The following is a 26,552-nucleotide window of genomic DNA, read 5'->3' on the forward strand; positions in this document are numbered from 1 at the left end:
ATACCAACTATCTAAGGCATATGATCATCGTCGATCTCTAAACATAATTTCTGCATCCGGTTTTATATCAGACATTGTCTTTCGTGATCAATATGGTTATTTCAAGGACTTGAAAGTATCTTACATGACTTCGTTATATGTATCACGTCTGGTTGATGGAGATGGTCCTCATTGTCCCGAAAAGGCAACATGTTCTGTTTCCTTTTGTGATCAATATGGATTAAATTTTGAAAGTGTTGACATGGGTCGCCTCATAGCAGCCGGTCCTATTGAAATTATTGCGGACACTTCCAAGGAACTGAAGAAAGAGAAAAATAAATTAGCTGGAAAATCTTCTTATGCTGCTGCTGCAGCTGATCGAAATGGTAATTCAGATCGAAGAATTCATAAAAATGAGTTGCTTTTCGCCAACAACTCCCCCAACGGAAGATGGAAACACAATTCCCACAACCACAACAACTTCTGGAGAGAACACGTGAAATTAAGTGTCTAATTTTCTATACTAAAAAGTTCTTGATTAACTTTGGTGTATAGGTTTTGTAAAGATTATTAGGAATTTAATGCATTTTTCTGTTATCTACAACTTACTTGTAGAAGCGACAGTGATGGATATATATTTCAGGTTTCCCATGTTGAGGAAAGTCGATTGAAGATGATTATTAATTTTTTTATTATGGACAAAAAAATAGGCATAATAGTAAATGTCATTCTACAATTCCCAAGCAAGAATTTCCAATCGAGCATTTATATATGTACACCTTACTTTTTATACACTCATCTGACACATTATTTTATATTTATCTCTCTCTTCCTATCACATCATCAATCTATGACATCTATCATTTTTCTCTCTTCATCTCTTTCTCTCCTCTAATAGTAGATTGGATATTGGGCGTCTAAGAATTATTTCCGTTTTCCATTAGATGTTCTACTCAACAAACTCGTGACACAATCGATTATCAGTCTTACAGACCAAATATATAGTCTAAGCATTCTCACAAAAACAACATGTTTGTTGTCAAGTCAGTCAGATTTTGTACAAGTTACAAAAAACTGATAACCATGGGTATTTGGTCCCTTATTTGCCATTGATAGAAGACTAGGTCCGGTGTCTTTGGCAGTGAAATTCTCGTCATCAAACTTAAGTCCTATTGATTCAAAATGTTTCTACACAACAAATAAGCTCGACGAGTAATCTAGAAAACAAGTTAGATCCTTACAAGGGGTTTTTAGTTGACAGGTTTACTTGTAACAAGCAATGTTCCACAAATTGAGTTTTAATTCGTAAAATCGGACGAGTTTAATTTTTTAGTCGTCAAAATCTTGTTAACACGGGTGTAAAATTGGTTTTTGTTGAAATAACAATGTTTAGCGAGTTAGAATGTGGTAAACTCGGGTAAAATCGTTTGAGTTTACACTTAAAAAACACACTTTTTTGGTTTTGGGCCATTTTTTCATGGGCCCATATTATGTTAAAATCCAATTACTTTTTCAATCTCAATAGCCCAAAGTATCTACCTTGCATTTACGGTCAACACTTTCATGCCTTACCTTGCCTTTCTTTCTTCTGAGTTCTAAATCAAACGGGTAACACAACAAAGTTAGGGTTGCGGTGGTGGCAAACGAGTAACCCGTGTGCTTTGAAACTTATGATTATGCGAGTAAATTGTTTATTTTGAAGCTAAGTTGAGCATATCGCCTTATTATGGTGGTTGGGTATACTTTGAGCCCGTTTGTTGTAGCTTTTTTAAGAAAAAAAATCATTTTATTTCAGAAAATAATCACTTTTAAGAATATTGCATCCGTTAGTTACAACTTTTAAAAAAAAATTAGAATCTCCCTCAAAAAAAAAATTAGAATCTAATAAAAATCTAAAAACCGCTTCAAATGGGAAGTTGTTAAGAGTAGCTTCTCAAAAAGTAGTTTTTTTAGAGGAGAGATAAAATATGGATCGAAAGATTGAACTAATTTAGTAACAAAAAAAAACTTTTATATAACTGTATCCAAACAAACTAAATTATTTTTTAAAAAAAAATGATTTTTATCACGGTAAACAAATGAAAAATAGATTCCGATTTTTCATAAAATCTCTATAAAATAATCTCTAAATTATTTTATGCCAAAATTACTTTTATTTTAATCATTAACAAACAGGCCCTTTGTCTTTATAATTAAGTCATATTTTTCACAATTAACCTAATTAAAAGATTTATATTAGCTTACATATGTCATGTATATAATAAATTTGATATAATTTTCATTTCAGGTAAACTCGTACGAGTTTACGAGTCGAGTCACTAGTTGGGTTTACCTAGATAAAATGAGTTGAGGTAAACTCTCGAGTTGTAAAACCTTAGTAACAAGTCTAATTGTGAATAGAAAAAACTTACAGTTTTTATAATATAGTAAAAGGAAAAGTATTATCGTACATCGTTCTTTAAAAGTTGCCAGTAAAAGTATTATCATGTGAGGGAGTATGTGTTTCTAGTAGGTGCAATTTTTGTCAAACGAAAATGAACTCCTTTACACGATGTTTGAGTTATAATTTATAGACCAAAAGTAAACTAATTCTTACCTTGCATGCGTGTCATGCAAGGTTGTCAAAACACTACAAGAGAATATCCGATATGCTACGATAACTTTGCTATCAAAGCTGTTTCTAGTGAATCTGAAGTTAATTAGTTGCCATTTGACTAAAACTCATTTTTTATTGGTTACTTTAACTAAACGCTCCCAAACTAAAAAAAAAAGAGAGAGAAAAAACACGTTCACTAAACAAACGCGATTTCAAAACAGGATCGATTTGTGACCCCCCTCTCTCTCTCTTTCTCATCGCTCAACGATTTCAAATCCCTGATTCGTTCTAATTTTCGATCTCAATCTTCACATGGCAATGAGCAACGGCACCAAAATGAATCTCCTCGACGATCTCTTCTCATCCAAACTCACCGATTCGTCGCACTCTTCTCTCAAAGGTAATTCAATTCGATTTCATCCATTCTAATTCCTATTTCAATCAATTTTGTAATTCAATTCGTTTTTTTAGGGTTTCGTAATTGTTACTTACTCGCTTTGTTTGGATCTGTTTTGAATCTGAATTCGTGATTTGTGAAACATGTTAATTGAATGCTTGTTCATATTTTTTTGATTAATTTTTAGGTTGACTTTAGTTTCCATTTGAAGGTTGATCTATTTTTGTTTAGTGATTTTTTAGGTTTTTTTGTTAATGCCTGTTAAGTGATTTATACTTGTTAAATGAATGTGATTTTTCAACTCTGTTTGTTTTGATGAATATTGTGAAGTTTAGTTTATGGTTAATCTGAATCTGAGATTGTCATTATTTTATGAATTTTTCAAGTTTAGTGAATAATATTTTGTTGTCAAATTGATTTCATTTGATTTACTTAATGTTTATTTATTTACTTATTTAGATTTAATTTAGTTTAATTGTAATTAGTGGAGGATAATGATGATTTCGTTAAGCATTTATGTGAGAAATAGTTTTTATTGAAAACGCATCACTTTCCAGGTTGTGAAAAGAATCAAAACTTTGGTTGTTGTTTCGATTTCTTCTAAAAAGACCTAATTAATTATCTATTGACATTTTTAACCGCGAAGCGGCTAATTGCTTGCTTTTTGGTTGTGTTAGATGAAGCATACGGAGGACATGGGGAGAAAGGCATTGCGGAACTACTCGATGACTTGAAAGGTAGTTTGTTTATGTGTATAGAAACTATGTTATTATTAAAAAATAGCGGCTATTGCATAGTAGAATTTGAACAATCCGTTATTGTTCTGTGACACGCTATTTGGTACAAATTACTGTGAAATAGCAGATTCAGCGGCACTATAGCACTGCGTAGCAGAAGTTGAACTAATCAATGTTTTCTGCTATCTGCAATTGACAACACGCTGTATAGAGATGATGTTGAAACTAAAATTTAGTTGGATTTTCCTCATTTTTGCGTATATTGTGACTGTTAGTTGATGAAACTGTTTTTATTTTCAGCATACCGTTATCCCCTCAGTGGCTTTATTCCAAACCTGTTGATGCAAAGCCAACTGGAAATCCATTGGGGGTATGTAACTCTCGCAATTTTGTTACGCTTCTTGCATCGTCATAGTGTTTGTTTACTTTTGAAGAAATCAATCTATATGTCTGTTTGGGCGCTCTGTTGCTATTTATTTAGGAATTTTTTTAATTAGGCTGTCGATGAAAGAAATCAATCTATTTTTTTAATTACACTATGATTAAAAAATTATTTTTATTCTCCTTCTGTAGTAACTTTCGCTTTTTCTTCACCATTTTCAGGTTCTCAATATAATGAAACTTTGGTGTTCTTCATTATGAATATCTTAGCAGATATTAGGTTTTGTGTTAATCCTAATTTCATAATTGGATCCTATTGCAGTAACCTTGTATGCAATTTTTACAATCCTAATTACTCAATAACCAATAACACAACCAAATTGTATCAAATTCATAACAAACGAAACTCCTTATCAAAAAAACCGAGTTATCTTGATATTCATGAACACCATTTTGATTCAGTATTAGTTAGCGTCGGTACAGAGGAAATTGTAGAAGAAGTGATAGAAGGAAGCTACAAAAAATTTAGGTGGAATGAGATACGGGGTAATATCACGGATGAACAAAAACAGGCTATAGCTAAACTTCCATTCAAGATGGTTAAGCGATGTAAGGCGGTGATGAGACAGATTATATGTTTTTCGGAAGAACAAGGAAGATTATGTGATGTTTTGAGGGCTTGGGTGGAGATTATGAAGCCTACGAGAGCTGATTGGCTTTCGGTTTTGAAAGAGTTGAAGAATATGGATCATCCTCTTTATCTTGAGGTATTTATTTCACATCTTTTACTTTTTGGTACAATGGTGATAATGAGATTGTAATTTTTATCTATAAGCTTATATAAACTACTTAAGTCTCTTGCTATTAGTCCCTAACCTGCAATTGTACTTTGCGTCTTTTAATTGCATTTATTATAGGCCTTGTTTGGATAAACAACTTAATTTACAGCTTATAGCATACCCTCTTATATGTTAGTACTTATGAATTACATATTCCTATTACACAAGATAAAATAAAGTCAAATTGTTTTCATAGAAGCTTTCAGCTGTTTTATTAAGCTATCTTGGAGAACTTATGGAAATAAGCTGAAAACAACTTGTGCACATAAGTTGTTTACACAAGTTGTGCCAAACAATCTCACAAGTGCTTATGCTAGTTGACACTCAAATAAGCCAATACAAACAGGCCCACAGTACCTTTTGTTTATGTATATTGTTTTGCATATGACATATTTACTGCTCTATAGGACCTAATTTTTGAGTTAATGTATTGGAGTTTCTAGATTTTATTCTGGAGGAGTTGTTGACACCTTGTCGGCATCTAGTTGCTTTAGAAATCTGTATATTTTTGTGTCTTAAATGATTTATCAAGTGCTTTAGTCACCCAAGTTTCTGCTGTCAGACGAGAAATGCACAAAGTGAGACGTTTCCTAAAATTGGCCATTCTGGGTCTTTCACTGTAAGAATGCAGTCAATGAATATCATTCTCTGTGTTCTGTCATATGGTTTTCACATCTTATCTGCATCAACTAGATGCAAGTTTGTGGTTTAGGTATATAGTATACCACAAAATAGTCATTGCTTAATTAAAAGAAGTTTAATGAATGTATTATGAATATTGTTGTGTCCATCATATGACTGTTATTGGTGACGGGTGCGGTGCAATTTATTGATCTCGTATTCTAAACATCCTGGCAACCTAATTAAACTCTTCCTACTAAGGTTTTGATTCAAGGAACCAATTTACCTTTATAAAAAGAAGGAATAGAAACAATTTACTTTATTCAAATACTTTTCTTGGTGGGTGGTCGTTTTCTTACCTGAATATATGCGACTTGATTTGGCTGCATGAGTGAAACATTTATTTACTTTATTCTCTACAATCTGAAACAAAATTTGATTTATATACTTTCATAGGTGGCAGAGCATTGCTCTTGTTTGTTTACTTTTGAAGAAATCAATCTATTTTTTTAATTAGACTAGTTTCTTATTTAGGAATTCACTCATAAAAGAAATAAATTCATTGGATATTATAGTTAGGAATTTGTAGTTTGTCGATGAAATAACTTAGCTTTGGCTTGTGTGGTTTCTGTTTGTTTCATTAGTGTCTTGGTAACTAATGAAAATACGACCCTTGTAGTATAGAGTGCCTTGCTCTGTTTAAAAATCAAAGCCTAAAAGGGCCTGTGCAACATTATTGTCTCTCCCTGGAGTGTAGAGAATTTCAAAATAAAAGCCTAAAAGCTTAGTAAGCCACTTTTGTTGTGTTGGTGTCTGGATTGTTTGAGACATAAGGCTACGTAGACTCTTTTGATCAGTGAAAATTCTGAAATGGTAGCCTAACAAAGTATTGGCAGAAAAGCTACAGAGGTGAAAATTGCGTAATAGTGAATGATGTTTCTATTTTTGTTTTTGGCAGAGTGCATGTAATATGAGGCAAGCAGGTATAGTGGAACATGTCTGAGTTAATTGAGAAGCAGTTAGCTTCAGAGTTGTCAAAGATGTCTTTAGAAAAAGCTTTCACTTTTGCTTGTGCTTTCAGTAATTGTCTTACTTATCTTACTATGACATGAATATGATCGATGGGTATAGCTGAAACTCACCATAGGTAATAATCCATGGCTACACTAACTCTGATTATTTGTTGGTAATTAATAGTGCTTTCTGAATTTCAGTTTTGGATTGACTTATTCGAGCTTATCTAGTGACATAAGCACTTGTTTGACCGTTTATGAGAACTTATGAAAATAGCTTATGACATGTTCACTAGCAGTTTTTATTTTCGGCTTATTATCATAAGCTCTCCAAGATAGCTTATGAAAAAAAACTTATAACTTTATTTTATCTTTTGTTATAGAAATAACTTATAGATAAGTGTATATCTATAAGCAGCTAATTAAGCTGTTTATCCAAACAGGGCCTACGCAGGGTAATGGTAATCTCTTAACAGAAATTACGTGTTCACAGGGTTCGTAAAGGAGGGAATATGGCACAAATTTCAAAATCTTGTGATGGTGTGTTTCAATCAGTTGTCCAGTTTGTTTTACATTTTTTTATTTTTGTTGCTTTAGGAGGTTGAGATTGTTAAATGACCATGAGAGTTGGAATCGGTCCATGAATAGAAGTCAGACACTACCAACACAACATCCTAAAGGAGCTTAATTCACATATGGATTCAACGAAGCCTAATTCGTTCATAGATGCAAGAGGATCATCTATTACTAGGAATGTTCGATTTTTTATTTTTTTTAATTTATTAAAAATCAGGGTGATATTTTAGCTTTGCATTTTCTGCAAATTTGGCTTGTTATGTTTAGCTATGTATGTACATGATTATTTAGTAATAAATTATTTTAATTAATGCAGTTATAAATTTTATTTTAGTAAAAAAAACAGCAAAAATAAAAAAAATTGATCGAGTTCTTCCAAATTGCTAGGATTTAGGTCCATATTAGTTAAAATATAGCTATAAATTTGTTGTAGTTTTGCTGCGATAAGTTTTAGTCACTTTGCTATGGATTTGTTGCAATTTTGCTATGAAAAGTCTTAGTTATGTTGCTATCGATTTGTTGCAAAATTGCTAAGATATGTCATAGTTATGTTGCTATGGAAAATACGTTTTCAATACTTATTTGCTATAGATTAACTAAATCTTTGCTAGGATTTTTAATTCTTTTTACTACGGATTTACTAAGAAATATTTCCTTAGAAAATTTGTCTCTCAATCCATGCTACGGCCGAATCAATAGGTATTCCTTAGTATATCTCTAGCTAAACTCGTTTGCTAGGAATTAGCTGCGAATTAGCTGTGAGAATGGGCGTAGCAGATCACATATTTTCTTGTAGTGAAATCGGAACTTTACTTCAGGTCGAAAGGAAATAGAAAAATCGGGACTTGTGAAATCGCAATCAAAATCGAAGGATTTTATTCAAGGACTTTTGTAGAATTGATATAAGAAATTGTAAAATCGCAATCAAAATCGATGGATTTTACCAAAAAAGAAAAATACTAAATATATGTTATAAATGATATATAGTCATAAATAACTTAGTTTGTAAGAAATCGTAAAATCTCAATCAAAATCGATGGATTTTGCTTATTTTGGGATTCTACTATGAATTTAGATAATGCAACACTTTTTACCGTGCCAAAAGCATTGGCATATGATAGACGAGGAACTAAGCCCAATGTCTTATTTTTAATAAGAGCGTCATAGTAATCTTTCATAGCCATTTTACAATTATGATTATTTCATGCATCAATGGAATTTGAGGGTAAGAGATATATAGACTTTTGAGTTGAGTTACGGAGATTAAAGAGTTGCAAGGCTTAACAATACCATGTTATGTGATGACGTGTCATCTTACACTATTTTCTACATATTTTTTGTTGTCATTTTAGTTAAGTTTTGATTAAAATTAGAGAAGTTTTAGAACAGTTGCCTATGGTTTTCGGGACATTTTGTAATACTTTCATTTTGAGTCATGTAAATCATGGAATTCTTAGGTGTTTTTGATGTAATTCAAAGCAAAATCATGTAAATCGGCAAAAAAAAAAAAGCATCTCATGAGGATTTGGGAAGACAATGGATGATGATTCAAATGGCTTCTAAAGACATTACAAAGAGAAGAAATTTTTTCAAAGTCCCAAGATAAGTTTAAAGGAAGAAAACACTTAAAAAGACCAAGTAAAAGGAAAAAAAAGCACACCAGAGGACAACACTAGCGCGCCCCAAGTGTGCTGCCACCCTCCCCGGGTGTGAGAACCAGTGCTGGAAAAGCATTGGCACATGAGGCACAATGATGAACCAAATTGGCAAGTGCACTAAATCGCAGCAAGTAGTAAGCTGGTTTGAATTGCAGGGTTTATTTGCTCTGCCCAATGCGAGATTAGATTTTTTTAATTCAGATGATGAACGACAATTAGAGTTTCCTTGAATCCCCCCTTCGTGTTTGAATGGAATTTATCACTTGAGAAATTAAACAATTTCGTGATAATTGATTTAATGTGTCATGACGGTATTACTCGTTCTAAGTTCTTAAGTTAACTTGTGTAGGACCAACAGGAGTCGTGTACTATGCTATCAAAGGAAAAGCAATACCGAGACAACATAAATGTAACCTCTAAGAGATTAAGTCATTAAAAAGGCCAATGAACTTGAAGATTTCGGGTTGTCAGTGCCGACTTTTATCCTATAAATTAATCTACAAGGTTACTCTCGTAGTTAACCAATTGCAAAAGCATTAAAAACGGGCAGCAATCTAATTTAAATCTCAACTTAAATAAAAGAAATAAACTGAATGAAAACTTTATTAATAAATGTCAACAAATAAGAAGGGGGTTCATTATGGAACCCTAATCAAGAGGTTTAGTTGCTCATGACAACATACATCATAACAAAACAATAGAAAAACATATCCTAGGAAGAATAAAAGGAAGAGAATTTATGCCTTGAATCTCTGATGCTTGACCCTTGCTTTGAACCTCCAATGTTTCTAAAAATATAAAATAGTGTGCAAAGGTCTCTATCTATAACATTAAGTTACTTATGTATTAAGAGAAGAAAATTGGGCTTTATCCGCCGATCCAGCTTGGAAAATAAGCAAAAAATGGAATTTTACCCGGTACCAGGCGCAGGGTGCATGGCTTCTAGGCGCAGGGCTCCTGGGGCAGCAAGGAATGCTCATTCCAGGCGCAGGGCTCATAGGTACATGCGCATGGCACCTGAGGCAGCCTCTCTTCTTCAATTTCTTACGTTTAATTCCCGTTTTCGATCGTTCTTTAGTCTAAAAACTCCTAGGAACTTGAAATGAATTTTTTTCACTTTGTATTGTCTTTAACAACCTTCTAAGAACCCTTGATCTTCAATTCTTCATCCTTGATCATTCACATGATGTCTTGATTTGATTATTTACATGATTCCTCACTACAAAACACTCAAAACACTTATGGAGTTGCATTATCTAGGATAAAACGGAATTACAACAACTCGAGTGAAAACAATACAATATGTTCCTAAACCATTGACAACTCCTCTATCTCTCATCTTATTTGTCTTCAAATGCAAATAAAATGTACTAAAAACATAGCCAAAATGTCATATGATGTTATGTCATCACAACCACAAACTTAAACCGTTGCTTGTCCTCAAGCAACACAATAGCAAGAATTTAGAATTCATATGAATATAAGAAAAATCAAACATATCTTTCCGGAGGCTTTGCTCTGATTTTCATTCCTCCCACTATCAAACTTGACTAGGTTACCGCCTCCATGCAAGCAGATCAAACATAGAGATGATACTCTTACTTCCAACCACATATAATTCAAAGATACACATATTAAAATTCCTGGTTTAAGTTTGGGGTTGTGATCAACCTTAGAGAGGATACTCTTACTTTCAACCACATCAATCCCTTCAGCTTCTTGGTTCTTCTTAATTCCTGTTTTCTCTCTTTTTGGTCTTTTGGGAACATGGATTTTTGCGGTGAATGAGAATTATTTTTATCAAACTGAAAGGGAATACAGGTTTTTAGGTGAGGGAGGAGAATTGTGGTAATAATAGTAACTACATAATTGTGTAGCTACAGGACTGGAATAAGAACATTTGTTTTTGTGAACGTGTAGTTTCAACCTATTTTGGCACTAGACAATGAGCTTGAAAACTAGTTTGTAGATACATGATGTACGAGTGAAATAGTTTTCTTTGTTGTGCCTATTATCATGAATCGGATGCATAATTTCATCTTAGATGAATTTTAAACATTAGAGAACAATTATAATGTATATTTATGCTTTTGAAAGTGACATGTGTTATATGTATATTTATGAGTTGGATCTATTGCCACCAGGTATAAGCCAAATCTCAGTCGTTAAATCTAACACATCAAATGGCTCATAATATTTCATATAATACAAAGTAAAGCAATTGATCGCATCATCATTCTCTTTTCTAGTTTTACATACCCTAATGCTTCAATGTGCGGCCTGCCTGTCTACTACTCAAACTTGCAAATTAGAAACGAACCTGATATTGACATCTTGGTGTAAGCATTTAATTGTTATGATATCATAAGTATTACATAATAAGGAAGAAGAAGATAACTTGCGCAACAAGTTACCTAGTCAGCTTAGGGTTTAGCTTCAATATTCTACAGCATGCATAGCTTTCTTATTGTATGCCCTCATATACATATAAATAAGTGTGTAACCAACTATTATGATCAATGAAAATCACTTTATTCATTCAATAGTTTTAGTTTCATGATATGGTATCAGTTTCTCTCTCCTTAGAGAGTTTGTTACGATCCATTTTCTGATTCCTAACCGTTTCCGCCATTGAAGCTTGAAACTCAAGCTTTCTCATTTCTTCTTTTCTTCTCTATTTTCACTCTGATTCGTCTCTGTTTTGCACGAATCTTCTTGTTCTTGTTCTCAATTTCTTCATTGAGATTTCTTTCTTCATTTTCTGTGCGTGATTCGTTGCAATTTTTCTCCATTTCTTTTCTGGTTTTTGCATTGATTCGCCATGGTTCGCAATCAACAAGCTAGTCAAGATACTGAATCTCCCTATTACGTTCATCCGAGTGAAGGACCTCACTCTGTGTTGATTTCTCCTAAATTTGACGGTTCCAATTATCTTGCATGGAGCCGGTCAATTCAACGTGCTCTTGGTGCTAAGAACAAACTTTCATTCATCAATGGAACTCTTCCTGTTCCAGATGATGATGATCTCAACAAAAACGCTTGGGAACGTTGTAATCATCTCGTTCAGTCATGGCTTATAGCCTCTGTTTCTGATTCCATTGCTCAAACGATTGTTTTCCATGACACTGCTTTTGAAGTTTGGCAAGATCTCAAGGAACGTTTTTCCAAAGTTGATCGTATTCGAATTGCCAATCTTCGTTCCTCCATTAACAACCTTAGACAAGGATCAAGATCTGTTTTGGAATACTTCACTGAATTGAAAGCTTTATGGGAAGAGTTGCATTCTCATCGTCCTTTTCTCAGTTGCACTTGCCCTGTTCAATGTAGTTGTACTGCAATGCGTACTAACAAGAATTACAGAGTGGAGGATCAGATCATTCAGTTCCTCACTGGACTCAATGATCAGTTTTCAGTTGTGAAAACTCAAGTTCTTTTACTTGATCCTTTACCATCTTTGAACAAGGTTTTCTCTTTAGTTATTCAAGAAGAGAGTAACAATGTGTTGATTCCTCCTCTTCCTTCTATTGAAGATGGTTCTGCTTTGGTTAATGCATCAGATGCAAGAAGACCTCAAGGTCGTGGTAGAGGCTCTTTCAATAAGCCTTCTTCCAGATATTGCACTTTCTGCAATAGATACAATCACACAATTGAGTTTTGTTACCAAAAACATGGTTTCCCTAACAAAAATCAAGCTCCTGCTCAATCTCAGGCAAATGCTGCTTCAGCAGAGACTTCTGATGCTAATAATGTTTCTGGTGGTACTGGTTTGGCTCAGGATAAGATTGATCAACTTGTGTTATTGCTTCAACAAGCAAATTTGTTTACCTCAGCTCCCAATCCTTCTCCTGGCCCCACCACCAATCATATAAGTGCCTCTCCTCAAATTCATTCCAGTCACATTGCTTCTACTTCTTCTGCAGGTATATTCAATGTCAATTCCTGCTCTTTACCTAATACTTTTTTTTTTTTACTTGATTCAGGTGCTAATGAGCATATTTGCACCACATTGTCTCTTTTTGACTCCATTTACACCATTAAACCTGTTTATGTCACTTTACCTAATGGTTCCAATGTTACTCTTACCCAAGCTGGCACTATCATTTTCAGTCCTCAGTTTTATCTCACAAATGTCTTATATTCTCCCACTTTTACTTTAAATCTTATCTCTGTAGCTAAAGTGTGTCATGCTTTATCTTGTGTGTTTCATTTCTCTGCTAATCAATGCATTATACAGGACAAGAAATCCTTGAAGATGATTGGTTTGGCTAGTCAACATGATGGTCTCTACAAATTTCACAGTTCCAGTTTATCTTCTGTTCCCTCTATTTCTAGTACAATAAATGCACCTAGTGCATCTGTTTCTTCAATTTCTTGTAATTCAAGTCATTGTATTCCTGTTAAAGCCCTTTGGCATTTTAGATTGGGACATTTATCTCATCAAAGAATGGATAAAATGTCATCATTGTATCCCTCTATTACTAATGATAATAAAGCAACATGTGATATTTGTCACTTTGCAAAACAAAAGCATATTCCTTTTACTCCTAGTATGTCTCATGCTTCTTGCAATTTTGAACTATTACATCTTGATATATGGGGTCCTCTATCAGTTTCTTCCATACATGGTCATAAATATTTTTTAACAATTGTTGATGATCATAGTAGGTTTTTGTGGATCATTTTACTGAAATCCAAATCAGAAGTTTCTCATCATGTCAAGTCTTTTATAACCATGATCCAAAACCAATTTCATGTTACCCCTAAATTTGTGAGAACTGATAATGGTCCTGAATTCATGATTCATGATTTCTATGCTTCTCATGGCATCTTACACCAAAAGTCTTGTGTTGAAACTCCTCAGCAAAATGCTAGAGTTGAGAGAAAACATCAACATATTCTTAATGTTGGGAGGGCACTCCTTTTTCAATCCAAATTACCACCTTCATACTGGTCTTATGCTGTTCTTTATGTTGTTTTCCTCATTAATAGAATCACTACTCCTGTTCTTCAGCATCAATCTCCTTTTCAAGTTTTATACAATCAATTACCTGACATTTCATCTTTCAAAGTGTTTGGTTATTTATGTTTTGCTTCTTCTCTACATGCACATAGAACTAAACTTCAGTCTAGAGCCAGAAAATCCATCTTTCTAGGCTACACATCAGGTTATAAAGGTTTTACTTTGTTAGACATACACTCTAGGGAAGTGTTTGTGTCAAGACATGTCATTTTCCATGAACACATCCTTCCCTACCCTACCAATCCAGACTCTATCACTTCCCAATGGGAATATTTTTCTTCTACTCCTAGTAAACCTATTTCCACATTATCAGATGCTGTTACCATTCCTCCTCCCATTATTGATGACCCTCCTCCTTCTTTTCATGACACTTCTGATATCCCTTCACCTACCCCATCTGAGTCTGTTCCACTTAGAAAATCAACCAGAAATTTAACCACCCCCTCTTATCTTCAAGATTATGTATGTAATAATATTCATGCATCTTCTTATCATATCTCTAACTATGTTTCTCATCATAATCTGTCTGACCAACACTCTTCTTTCATTTTTTCCATACATTCCAATCCTGAACCTACATCTTTTACTGAGACAAACAAATTTGAGTGTTGGAGACAAGCTATGCAAGTTGAGCTTTCAGCTCTTGAGTCAACTGGTACTTGGAAGTTGGTTGATTTACCAGAGCATGTGAAACCTATTGGTTGCAGATGGATATATAGGGTTAAATATCATGCAGATGGGTCCATTGAAAGATATAAGGCAAGATTGGTAGCTAAGGGATATAACCAGATTGAAGGGCTTGACTTTTTTGATACATACTCACCAGTGGCTAAAATGACAACAGTTAGATTGGTTCTTGCTCTTGCCTCTATCCATTCTTGGCATCTGCATCAACTTGATGTCAACAATGCCTTTCTTCATGGTGAATTGCAAGAGGATGTTTACATGACATTGCCTCCTGGTGTTTCATCCTCTAAACCAAATCAAATATGCAAGCTACTTAAATCCCTTTATGGCCTCAAACAAGCAAGCAGAAAATGGTATGAGAAGTTGACTTCTGTCTTGCTTCAGGAACATTATATTCAGGCCACATCTGACCATTCTTTATTCATTAAACAAACTGCATCATCTTTTACTGTGTTGCTAGTATATGTTGATGATATCATACTAGCTGGAGACACTTTATCTGAATTTGATCATATCAAATCCATACTGCATGCTTCATTCAAAATCAAGGATTTAGGTCAACTTAAATATTTTCTTGGCCTTGAAGTTGCTCACTCTAAGCTTGGTATTTCATTGTGTCAAAGAAAATACTGCTTAGACCTTTTATCTGATTCTGGCTCCATTGGTTCCAAACCTGTTTCCACTCCATCAGATCCCTCCATCAAACTTCACAATGATGCTTCTCCTCCTTATGAAGATATTTCTTCCTACAGAAGATTGGTGGGCAGGCTTTTGTATCTCACTACTACAAGACCTGATATCACTTTTGTTACACAGCAACTGAGCCAATTTCTTTCTAAACCTACTCAGACTCATCATCAAGCTGCTCTCAGAGTTCTCAAGTATCTTAAGGGTTGTCCTGGCAAGGGTCTTCATTTTCCCAGAAGTTCTTCTTTACACTTGCAAGGCTTCTCTGATGCTGACTGGGCAGGTTGTATTGACTCTAGAAGATCCATTAGTGGACAATGCTTCTTCCTTGGCAATTCATTGATTTCCTGGAGAACAAAGAAGCAATTGACTGTATCTAGATCTTCTTCTGAGGCTGAGTATAGGGCATTGGCTTCAGCCACTTGTGAACTTCAGTGGCTCCTCTATTTGCTCAGAGATTTACATGTTCAATGTTCCAAGCTTCCTGTGTTGTTTTGTGATAACCAGAGTGCTTTACACATAGCAGCAAATCCAGTTTTCCATGAGAGAACTAAACATTTGGACATTGATTGCCACATAGTCAGGGAAAAACTTCATGCAGGCATTCTGAAGCTTCTTCCTGTCTCTTCCCAGGATCAGTTGGCTGATTTCTTTACTAAACCTCTCCTTCCTCAACCTTTTGCTACATTACTATCCAAGCTGGGTTTGATTGACATTTATCAACCTCCAGCTTGTGGGGGGCTATTACATAATAAGGAAGAAGAAGATAACTTGCGCAGCAAGTTACCTAGTCAGCTTAGGGTTTAGCTTCAATATTCTACAGCATGCATAGCTTTCTTATTGTATGCCCTCATATACATATAAATAAGTGTGTAACCAACTATTATGATCAATGAAAATCACTTTATTCATTCAATAGTTTTAGTTTCATGATAATAAGAATGAAATGCTTAAGTACTTGAAAAAAAAAACAAGATTAATTTCTATGTGCAGGTGGTGTAAATTTTTTTACAAGTGCATCCAATCAAATTACATTATAGTGCCGTTTTAATAGGTTAGTTCTTAAAATATCTAAAATAAATACCTAAATGACAAGATTTTATAGGATGTATGAGTAAAAAAGTTTTACATTGTCAATGCATATAAATTAAATATAAAAAAACTTTATTTCAAATACTATTCGCTGAGGCAAATGTTAGAAGAACGTTAGAACGAAAAGAGTGTTCTTCCAAGCATAATTAAAATATTGAACATATTTTCATCTAAAGACAATACATAATTTAAAGGCAAATCAAACATAATTAAAATATTTAAAAAGAAATCACAAAAATCAATGAAACTAGTGCATTTATTCAGAGAATTGACTTTAAGTTTTCTTCTTAAGTTCTCCACCTTAATAAAACTCATAAGTTGGAAATGCGAAAAGAGAACAAAACTCTTTAAAATTCACAACTCCACCCCTTGACAAGCATGCCCTTATTAGCTTCTTGATTTCCAATAGAGATTTTTGTTATTTCTAATCTGAACCAAAGAGTGTGCTTCCAAGCATTGCATCCTAGGATTTATTGTTGTTTTTATTGTCCACCTGCCAAAATAGAAATAGAACATAATTCAATTAAGTGGTTCTCAATTTTGAATTGTAAACTAAATGGAAAACATAATTAGTACCACCGTATTACACTTGATTGCTGATATAAATGTTGCAAAAGGTGCAATAACTATAATTCAGTTAAAATATTGTTTGACCTGGTTGTGCCATTGAACTTTGATCTTGTGGTGATGATGGCATAATTAACTTCTGTCTAATTTCATTAGTAAGCTGCTGATGTGAAAGACTTCCACGCATTTGCGAAATAGGAAGCCAATTCTGATCTGGTTCGGTCCTAGGAACTTCTTGTACCGGTTGTCCATTTGTTGCAGCTCCAGGTGCACTGGCAGCTGGTGAACCCTCTTGCTGGATGTGATTAAACATTTGTTGCCGGTATGAATTGCTAAATTCGTTCAGTATTCCAGATCTGTATGAATAATGCAATTGACTTGGGGCTCGATTATGAGTTATGGCTGACATATTAGTTACTGATGGCATTCGGTTATGTGTTGCTACTGAGATCTGAGGCGGCATATTCAGCGGGGATCGAGAGAAAAGTTGTCTTTCTGTGTCATTCATTATGGCAGAAACAGGGTTGGGCAAAGAAACATGAGTATCAAAGTAGCTTTGTTGACCTGAAAGGCTTCCACGCATTCGCGAAGTTGGAGGCCTCAATTCGTTGGTCCTAGAAACTGGTGATGAAGCCATAACCCTTGCTTGTTGGCTATTTGGTGCAGCTCCATGTGCATTGGCTTGTGAACCACGTTGCTGCAGGTGTGAGTTGCTTAATTCATTTAGCATACCTGATATGTATGGATATTGGAATTGGCTTGGTGCTCGGTTCTGAGATGTGGCTGACATATTAATTATTGTTGGAACTCGGTTATGTGTTGCTGCTAGAACGGGAAAGTCAACAGCAGCTGCCTGAAAAGGATTTCGATCCGCAGTTTCCGTAGTGTCCATTATTATGTCCAAATCATTATCTTTGTTGATGAGGTCCGCCACATTAGGAATGGTATCAAGAGAGCAACCAGATTCTTGTAGTTCCTTTTCACAATTATGGACTTTATTATTAGGCTGAACATATTCTGGCAGTGGATGTTGATCCGACAATGATGCAACAACATAATTCATATAGGCAACGAGTATAATATAATGACCATCGAACTGACCCACGGCTTGAAGGAGATTTAACCCAAATTTAAGCATACTATTCACACAAGTGGGCATTTGTGGTCCATCATCCATTTGAAGCATAGTCCTTTTGTCAATTGCTTTTCCATTTAGGAGAAAATCTACTTGTTGAGGGCTGATGAGGCATGCAGGTGTGGAAATGTCATCGGTTCGTGCCACCAATAAACAAATTGTTTTATCATATGATTGAACAATATTATTCTTGGGGATAAGAAAGTCAACAACAGAAGCTCCATGTCCAGGTCTGGCTTCAACTGAGGCTATTATTCGACCCAAATTCATATTGGGAAAAAACCTTCCCATTATAGGTAAAACTACTGAAGAATGGCAAGAAGAATTGGGTTCATAGGAACTTAAATTTCCCAGAGTGTTGTATATCTTTCCTATCTTGTGAGCAACAGTTAAAAGTTCTTCTGATTCATTCTTTTGGAACCATCCAAATTCACAAGCATACTTCACAGATATCAACAAAACCATCATCGCCCCTGGTAATGATAATTGCTCATCATCACTCTTTCTTTTTAAGTTCATCTTTCTAATCAACATAGGCAATCGTTCGATACCTTTTGGCGGATGAGTTTCACCATTGGCAAGTGCATCATCGATCCCTCGATACAAGGAGATGCATAGGCTATTTAATTCCACATAGTTACTTTTGCTGTCGGGTTGTGATATGAGGCGAGCCGAATGTTCCATAGCATTGTCGATGATATTCATCGCATCCGAAGTCTTGGTTTCCATAGTGGTTTTTGGCACTGACAAAAGACAGAGAAAACTGATCTGTGCCTAAATGACTCCTACAGATAGTAAACAAACACAAATAAAAGAAAATGTATAAATGAATGAGAGAGTGGTATTTTACTAAAATATGGTGTAATTACTATCTGGTGACAATTTTGTTTATAAATGAGTCACTCATTGTGGTACGGAGAGAGTAATAATATAATATGATATTGTACAGAATTCATAAACTTGCTGATTATGGCCGAAGAAAGTAAATTTTAGATTCTAACATTGAATGCAATGATATTCATGATTAAATGTAGATGTTCATACTATTTGAGGAATCAATAGTATGACAATGAATGCAATGATATTCGTGATTAAATGTAATGATATTCGTACAATATCATCATTCTCTTTACTATTTGAATGCAATGATATTCGTACAATTTCATATTAAATTCATCCTTTATTAAAAAAAATTAATTTTTTTTTAAAAGAGAAAAATAAGGCAAAGGGTGACAAAAAGGAATGCAAAAAAGAAAAATCAAAATTCCAAAGGATACACATGACTTAAAATAAAGGTGGGGATGAAAAATATTTGAGGAACTAAAACTTTATGAAATTTTTAAGAGGGACTTAAAAATTGAAATTTGAAGATTTTAAACGGACAAAAAACTTATTTAACCTTTGTTTATGCAATGCCAATACATAAAAAAGAAGTCTAAGAACCAGAACAAGAATTCAAATTCAAAACCCAGGTTTGATAACTAACTCTAGACATTTTCCGAGGAGCAAACAACCATAACACAAAGAATATAAAAAATTTATTCAACTTTAAGCCACTTGAAGTAAACAACAAAGAGTTTTAAGTCCAAACCTTAGCAAAAGTTTCTTGCTCGAACCTTTTAAAGAGAATGCTAATTTATGAAGTACGAACACAAACACGGATATCAGACACAAACACTAACAAGGACACGCCGAGGCGTTGGAGCTCAATCTGGAAACCAAAGATCCCTCCAAAGATTAAAAAAACTTTGTTTGGCGAGTGTGTAGGGGTTGCTTTCAAACCTGAGAACACCTTAGTAGTTGAGGAGTACATTGTCCAATAAATTGCACTCTTTATGGGAATAATTATGAAGACAGTATTCATATGTTGTTCGAGTGAATTTGGTAGACAAATGTTACGTAATAGTTTTCAGAATTCTCATGTTGATTTCAATAGGAGACACGCTAATGAGATCGCTCACGAGTTGGCACAAGTAGCCATAGATAATGCTAGCCCCCACATTTACGCTGATCTACTATCGTGTATTTGACACATTTAAGCTAATGAAATGCAATGAATTGCTTCTTTAAAAAAACGCTTATAACACTTTGGCTTATAACACTAGTAAATAAATAGATACAACAAAAACCTAATCATATGGGTCTGTTAGGATTGACTTATTTGAACTTATCTACTGACATAAGTTTTGTGAAACTGTTTAGGAAAACGTATGAAAACAGTTTATACAATTTTCAAAAGGTTTTTTCAGCTTACTTGTATAAGTTCTCTGATATATATATATAACTTATGAAATCAACTTATACTCTGATTAAAAAAAAAAACAACTTATAACATATACAAAAACAATTTAAGGTTATTTTATAATTTGCTTTAGAAATAACTTATACAAGGTTATACATGAATGGTTATAAACTGCAAATAAGTTGTGCATCCAAACATTCCCTTATTACATATGCCGGTTGGAAACTTCAAAATGGTACTAGAAGCAAGATTTATCAATCAAATAACTAGTACAAACACATTATTATAGCTGTTTTTAATATAAACTTTAAAACACATTCCAGAAGCCAAAAAAATCAAACAGCAAAATGGATACATGATGGAAGGTGTTTTGTAGTTCGATTTTTTGTTTGGTTCAACCCCATTTTGTATTTCCACATAAACAAGTGAGTGACATTTACTTTGACAGATTCCCAATTTATCCCCCTAAACATACTTTGCATAGTAGTATATTTTGATAGATTTGAGCACCTTGAAGCCGGATTGGGATATTATTTTTAATTTTGCTAAAGTGATGGATGATAGTGGACTGAACCTAATATTAGGCTTAAGTTTCCCCATCCCAAAGATTAGGAATGAACACAACTGGCCCATTGTTGACACGAATCTGTTTGATTTGATCAATCTTTTCATGATCATCTTTTGCAAGTGACCAATCAAATATTTCCAAGTTTTGCTTCATTCTCTGCTTGTTGTAGCTCTTCACAGCCATAGTCACCCCTTGCTCATACAACCATCTAAGACATACCTTTAACATCACAAAGGATTATATTAACTTCATCAAACAGTTGAATAATAGAAACCCTAGCTAATAAACTTGAATAAAATAATTATTGCAAGTTTGCAACAATGATGATGTTAAGAATATCAACATATAAATATTAACTTATTATTTTCTTGTGCATGAAATACTCAATTGGAGATTTAAGATGAAAAGTTGAATTCAACTAACTGATAGAAACTCAAAATGGTAACCTGAGCAATATTTTTGCCATGTTCCTCTGCAATTTGCTTGAGTATTTCACTGTCCATAACTTCATTACTACCCCAACTGGCCCCTTTCGCTCCTAAAGGAGAGAAAGCAGTTATGATTATACCCTTTGCTTCACAGTATTCTTTTAGCTTCTTCTGATGCCAAACTGGATTCATCTCCACCTATATTTGGTGGCATTAATATCAAGTGATGAAGTATGAGAAATGGAGATATATGCTTTTACACCGACGTCCAATTAGAATTCAGCATTTTTGCAGTTATCTTTAAATTACAATTACAAAGTGATATTACATGGAAATATCGCAACTTCTCAATTGCTGCCCCTGTAAAACTATTTTAGACCGACATTAAACTACAAGACTAGTGAAAGAGAAAGGTAGAAAGTGACATAGATGAGCTTATTGGCTTACTTGATTGACCGAAGGAGGAATGATAGCAAATGAGAGTAGATCTTCAAGTTTCTTGCGAGTGAAGTTACTGACTCCTATAGATTTTGCAAGGCCTAATTTCTGGCATTCTTCCATTGCTGTCCACACTCCTTTCAGATCAAATGTGGTTATTAATTCTTCAGCATACGGCAATTCCCAATTTCCCGGCTTCACACTGATTGGCCAGTGGATCAAATAAAGGTCCAAATATTCTAATTTCATGGTCCTGCAATATGGCATCAATTTCAGACCTTATGCTCCATGTTGTTTTGATGCTATTTAGTTAATATTGATGACAATGTTTCAAACTAAAAATTGAAAGCAATCATTGAAGATGATCACTGCAATCATTATTTGTTTGTTGGTTCTCTGGTAGGTCTATGCATAGAGCATCTCATGTATTAATTTACAATATTTAATCAATCAATATGAATTCTAAAGATTTTCTCCTCTATCAAGCTCTTAAACATAACTTTCCTATGAGATGCATCTCCCTCTCTTTGATCTGTGATTTATATATAACAATTTATGCTTTCAAGTAGCGCGTCAAGATAAATAAAAATCATCCATGATATGAAGGCTAGATACTCCAAACTTGGAGACGTATCCGTATCATATACTGATACTCCGTGGATACTTGTAGCTACTTATAAGATACTTCAATACTTCGCGGATAGCAGATACTTGCAAAATACACACGAAGTATCGGAATTAATTTTTTTAATTTTAAAAAATTATTTTTTATCAGATATTTATAGGATACACCACATATACACAATGATACTTATAAGATACTTTCCATATACGTATCCTAAAAAAGATTACGGGTAAAAAGTATATGATTCATTTTAAGATATCAATCAGTTGAACTCTCTCGTTGAACCATACTTAAAAGTTATGTTTTTTGTGGATGAAGCTAATGAAAGAGATGAGACTCAAATTGTCAACTTTAAATAAAAATTGTAGAGTTCTTTTGACGATGTTTTTGTTGATGTCCAAACTGAAGAATGAAGTGTATTATTTCCTATGGTAACTATACATTTTCTATTTTATTTTGATCACAACTATTATTTTTTGAAGTGGTAACTATACATTTTCTATTTTATTTTGATCACAACTATTATTTTTTGAAATTGTGATCTTTGTATCTGGGTTTCATAGATTGATGTGTAAGTTTAACCTTATAACTACCCTTATAATTCTCTAAAAAAAAAAAACTACCCTTATAACTAATGTCACCCAAGTGCTACCCTATAACTTTAAAGGATGGAGTTCAAAACTCATAGAAACAAGGCAAATGTTAACTTGTGCCCTCAAGGGCACATGTTAAGGAACTTATTAAAGAAATATACGCATAAAAAGTTGTGCATTCAACTTCTTAAAAGTTAATATATTATGTTTTCCAATGCAAAGTTACCATTTTTAGGTTGCTTAACATGTGTCTTAGGGCACAAGTTAACATGACCCTAGAAACAATCGTAAAATAGTTATTACTGCCACTTTGAATAATGATAATTCTCGTTCCTCAATTTTAATTTAAAATAAAACTAAAAATGAAAACCATATTTTTGGAGACAAAAGAATTTAAAGAACTATTTTTTATATTAATCAAAGAAGAAAAATTATTTGTATGATTTTTGGATTAGAATGGTAAATAAATTACAGACCAACTTTATGATGCAAATTTGAAGTACAAAAAAAAAATCTCAGCAAGTTAATAGTTCTAAATTGAAAGAGGTAAGACTTTTGCTTACTGGAGTGATTTCTGAAGAGCAGGAAGAACAAGATGAGGAAAATTGTTAGTGACCCAAAGTTTGGAGGTGATAAAGAGTTCATCTCTTGATCCAATTAGACCAAGTTGAAGAGCTTCTTCTATAGCTTCTCCTAAAGCCTCTTCTGAGCCATATATTGATGCAGTGTCAAAGTGTCTGTAACCTGATTTGATCGCTTCAATTACTGCTACTTTTGTGATTTCTCCATCGTTGTTTGTTACAGCTGCCGTACCAAATGCTATCACTGGCATGTTACATTGGTTGGATGAAGATTTCAGCACAACTTGAGGGATTTTTGAAGCAGACATGATGATGATGCTGAAGATAGTATCACACTACTCTGTTTGATTTACTTTGCATCTCACTCTCTTTATATAAAAGCAAGAAAATGATGGGACATGGAGGCAAAGAGAGTCACAAACACAATAATATGCCAGGTCGCCACCAACACGAATAAAGTCTATCCACATTACACATATGCTAGTAGATATTTGTTGGCCCTTGTGAGCTTAACTCAGTTGGTATAGAAAATGCATAATATATACAAGGTTCGGGTTTCAAAACTCAGCCACTGCCAAAAAAGTAGATATTTGTTGAGGAAAAAAAAGCATTTTTTTTTAAATAGTCCACTGGTTAGAAATTTACTTTTAATGTTAAGATATCATCAACATATATTTGAACAATTAAAATTTCATTCTTTAACGTCTTTCTATTATTTTTGGTCAATTTTTTAATGTCTTTTCTAAAGAGAGTTGTATCAACTTGTCTTCTTTTAAAATCATTTAAAAAAAAAAAAAATCAACTTGAGACTATATAGAGACTTTTTTTGGTTTATACACACACTATGAGTGTTTTAAATCTTCAAACTCAAGTGGTACACATATTTTTTCAGAAATAACACCATTTAAAAATGCACTTTTAACATACATTTGATATAAGGTGATACCATAGTTTACAACATATGATAGTCCTCGTGAGCTTAACTCAGTTGTTAGGGACAAATGCATAATATATGCAAGGTCCATGGTTCAAATCCCGGGCACCATAAAAAAACATATGATAGCAATAATTCTCTTTAAAAAAAACATATGATAGTAATAATATGATTGCTTCTAATCTAGCTACAAGAGCAAAATTTTCAGTGAGTTCAACATCGAGAACTAAGGTTTAGAACTGTTTTGGTCATGCCTTGAGAGTTCTCTCAAGAGAGGTATTTATAGCCCTTTGTGGGCTTGTTTTTCTGTGACTTAAAGTCCAAGTAATTTGGGCTTTAATTCATTTTAAAGTGCTCTAAATGCCTCCAGAAGCATGTGGAGGCGGCGCCCCTGTAGGAAACACGCCTAGGCTTTATAAGTCCTTCTGGAGGGCGCCTAAGCCCTTTTTGGAGGGCATTTGAGCCCTTAGGAATAGATTGACGATCCACAATCCCCCACGCACGAGTATTGGGACAAATTGAAAAGTGATGAATCTGTAAGGTCAATTGTTCGTATAAGTTTTGTATAATGTTCTAGAAGGTGGCGCCCATGTAATGGACGCACCTAGGCTTCAAGACTCCTTCTGGAGGGAGCCTAAGCCTTTCTGGAGGCCATTCGTGCCCTTAGGGATAGATGGACAATCCACAACCTCCCAAGCACGAGTCTTGAGACAAGGCGTAGTGATGAATCTGTCTTTGGGGCGAAGGCGTTTTTGTCTCTCTACTGGCGAGCTCATTCTCCTCAGAGAATCTATGGGCGAGGTCTTTCTAACTTGGCCTGATTCGACGGTTCAGATTTGATGACCTTTCATTTGCAATAACGTGTCCGAATCGTGGCGTCTTGTGCCACATGGCGCCAATCGTGGGCAAAGGCTAGCGGGATTCCCGAGGAGACATTAATGCTAGGTTATAAAGGGTTTTTTCTTTTCTGCTCCCATTTTCGAAGCTTTCCATTTCATCCAGGTACTCCTTCGTTCCTCTATCCTTCCTTTGTTTTTCGATTTCTCCATCCTTTTCGTAGCCATGGTTCTAAATAGGGAATGTGATGAGATGGGTAGGGATATAGCTCCAGTTACTTTTGAGGAAGAATCTAGGTTATGGAGGGATAGTATGCGACATGCAAAGAGACCCAATGGGTCAATTAACTGGGTTGTTTTCGAACATGGGTACTTTGGTCACTCGTTGTTAGGTGGGTCGTCGAGTAGTAGTGATAGTGAGAGTGAAGATTCCGATAGTAGTGATAGTGACTGTGTTTTCCTTTATTCTACTTCAGGACCACTCCATAAGAGGGAAATTTGCCTTTACTCTCCCAGTACCGGTCCTTAGAAGGGAGATTTTATATCTTATGTCATCAAGTGAATTAGAGATGAAAACGTTTTCTGAGGAAGTTCTTCGGCCAATATCTATTTATATTGACGAGAAGCATATCAATTTTTCTGGAGTAAGTTACCTATCTCGTCCACTGGTCATGAGGAGGACGTAGTCATGACTCCCTACATTCCCAGAGAGAAGGTGTGCATTCAACGCCCGAAGGGGGTAAAAGACGAGATGTTTCACATGTATTTCGTGGATTTAAAGGAGTTGGGCGTGAGGATTCCATTAACCCCTTCAAACTTCAAGAAGGATTTGAGGGAGACATTTGTTAGGGTGCAGGGGGTAAAGGGGCGTGTTGAAGCTACTGTGAAGGTCGATGGAGAGTTGAGGTTCCCTTTATGTTGGTTGAGTGCTCCAGTTGTTGTCATGGGTTTTGACTTTGATAATGACGCCTTACGAGCAAGGCATGGTAGGCTTCTTGGAGAGGATGTTGCTTATGGATATCCATGAGCTTCTAAATAAAGAGGGAGATCCTAAGAGCCTTGAGTTGTATTGCGTGAGTAATTATTTTTATTTTTGTTTTGTTATCTTTCTATTTGTTTGTTTATTGATCGCCTGCTTTGTTGTTGTTTTGTTTTGGCAGTGCCAATGATTCCCATGTCTGGGGCGGAACAGAAGAAATATTTGGTCGAGCTGAAGGCCAGCTGCGGAAGGGTATGCGACCAGGGACCCTTATGGAATTCTTCTTAGAAAAAAAAACAAGTGGAAGAATAATAATTCAAAGGAGGAAGCGTCTGGCGAGAAC

General features: G+C 34.5%; 3 protein-coding genes across 9 annotated transcripts; 1 reads left to right on the plus strand and 2 right to left on the minus strand.

The window, feature by feature from the left end:
* The first annotated feature begins 2,692 nt into the window (after positions 1-2,692).
* Positions 2,693-7,462, plus strand: LOC146955044 (uncharacterized). Of its 7 annotated transcripts, none has more exons than XM_085719706.1 (6): positions 2,693-2,975; positions 3,650-3,709; positions 4,010-4,079; positions 4,313-4,857; positions 6,509-6,697; positions 7,161-7,462. In XM_085719706.1, the coding sequence occupies exons 1-4, from the start codon at positions 2,888-2,890 to the stop codon at positions 4,323-4,325; spliced, it is 231 nt and encodes a 76-aa protein (XP_085575832.1). In that variant the 5' UTR covers positions 2,693-2,887; the 3' UTR covers positions 4,326-4,857; positions 6,509-6,697; positions 7,161-7,462. The 7 variants fall into 7 exon arrangements, with proteins under 7 accessions (XP_085575832.1, XP_085575844.1, XP_085575840.1 ...); XM_085719718.1 differs by lacking the exon at positions 6,509-6,697 and adding an exon at positions 7,007-7,057 and having other exon boundaries at positions 7,161-7,372; XM_085719682.1 differs by lacking the exon at positions 4,010-4,079 and adding an exon at positions 7,007-7,057 and having other exon boundaries at positions 2,757-2,975; positions 7,161-7,372.
* Positions 7,463-16,512: 9,050 nt separating this feature from the next.
* LOC146955045 (uncharacterized) lies at positions 16,513-18,754 on the minus strand. The gene is made up of 2 exons (XM_085707075.1): positions 16,938-18,754; positions 16,513-16,776 (listed from the first exon to the last, which is right to left on the minus strand). The coding sequence occupies exons 1-2, from the start codon at positions 18,712-18,714 to the stop codon at positions 16,766-16,768; spliced, it is 1,788 nt and encodes a 595-aa protein (XP_085563201.1). The 5' UTR covers positions 18,715-18,754; the 3' UTR covers positions 16,513-16,765.
* A 1,706-nt stretch (positions 18,755-20,460) lies between these two features.
* On the minus strand, positions 20,461-23,801 carry LOC146955046 (NAD(P)H-dependent 6'-deoxychalcone synthase-like). Its single transcript, XM_085719726.1, has 4 exons — positions 23,443-23,801; positions 21,671-21,914; positions 21,242-21,421; positions 20,461-21,014 (listed from the first exon to the last, which is right to left on the minus strand). The coding sequence occupies exons 1-4, from the start codon at positions 23,766-23,768 to the stop codon at positions 20,814-20,816; spliced, it is 951 nt and encodes a 316-aa protein (XP_085575852.1). The 5' UTR covers positions 23,769-23,801; the 3' UTR covers positions 20,461-20,813.
* Between the last annotated feature and the right edge of the window lie 2,751 nt (positions 23,802-26,552).

The sequence above is a fragment of the Medicago sativa genome, chromosome 1 (genome assembly GCF_051527215.1).
Source record: "Medicago sativa cultivar Bolivia chromosome 1, Bolivia_mono, whole genome shotgun sequence".
Lineage (NCBI taxonomy): Eukaryota > Viridiplantae > Streptophyta > Magnoliopsida > Fabales > Fabaceae > Medicago > Medicago sativa.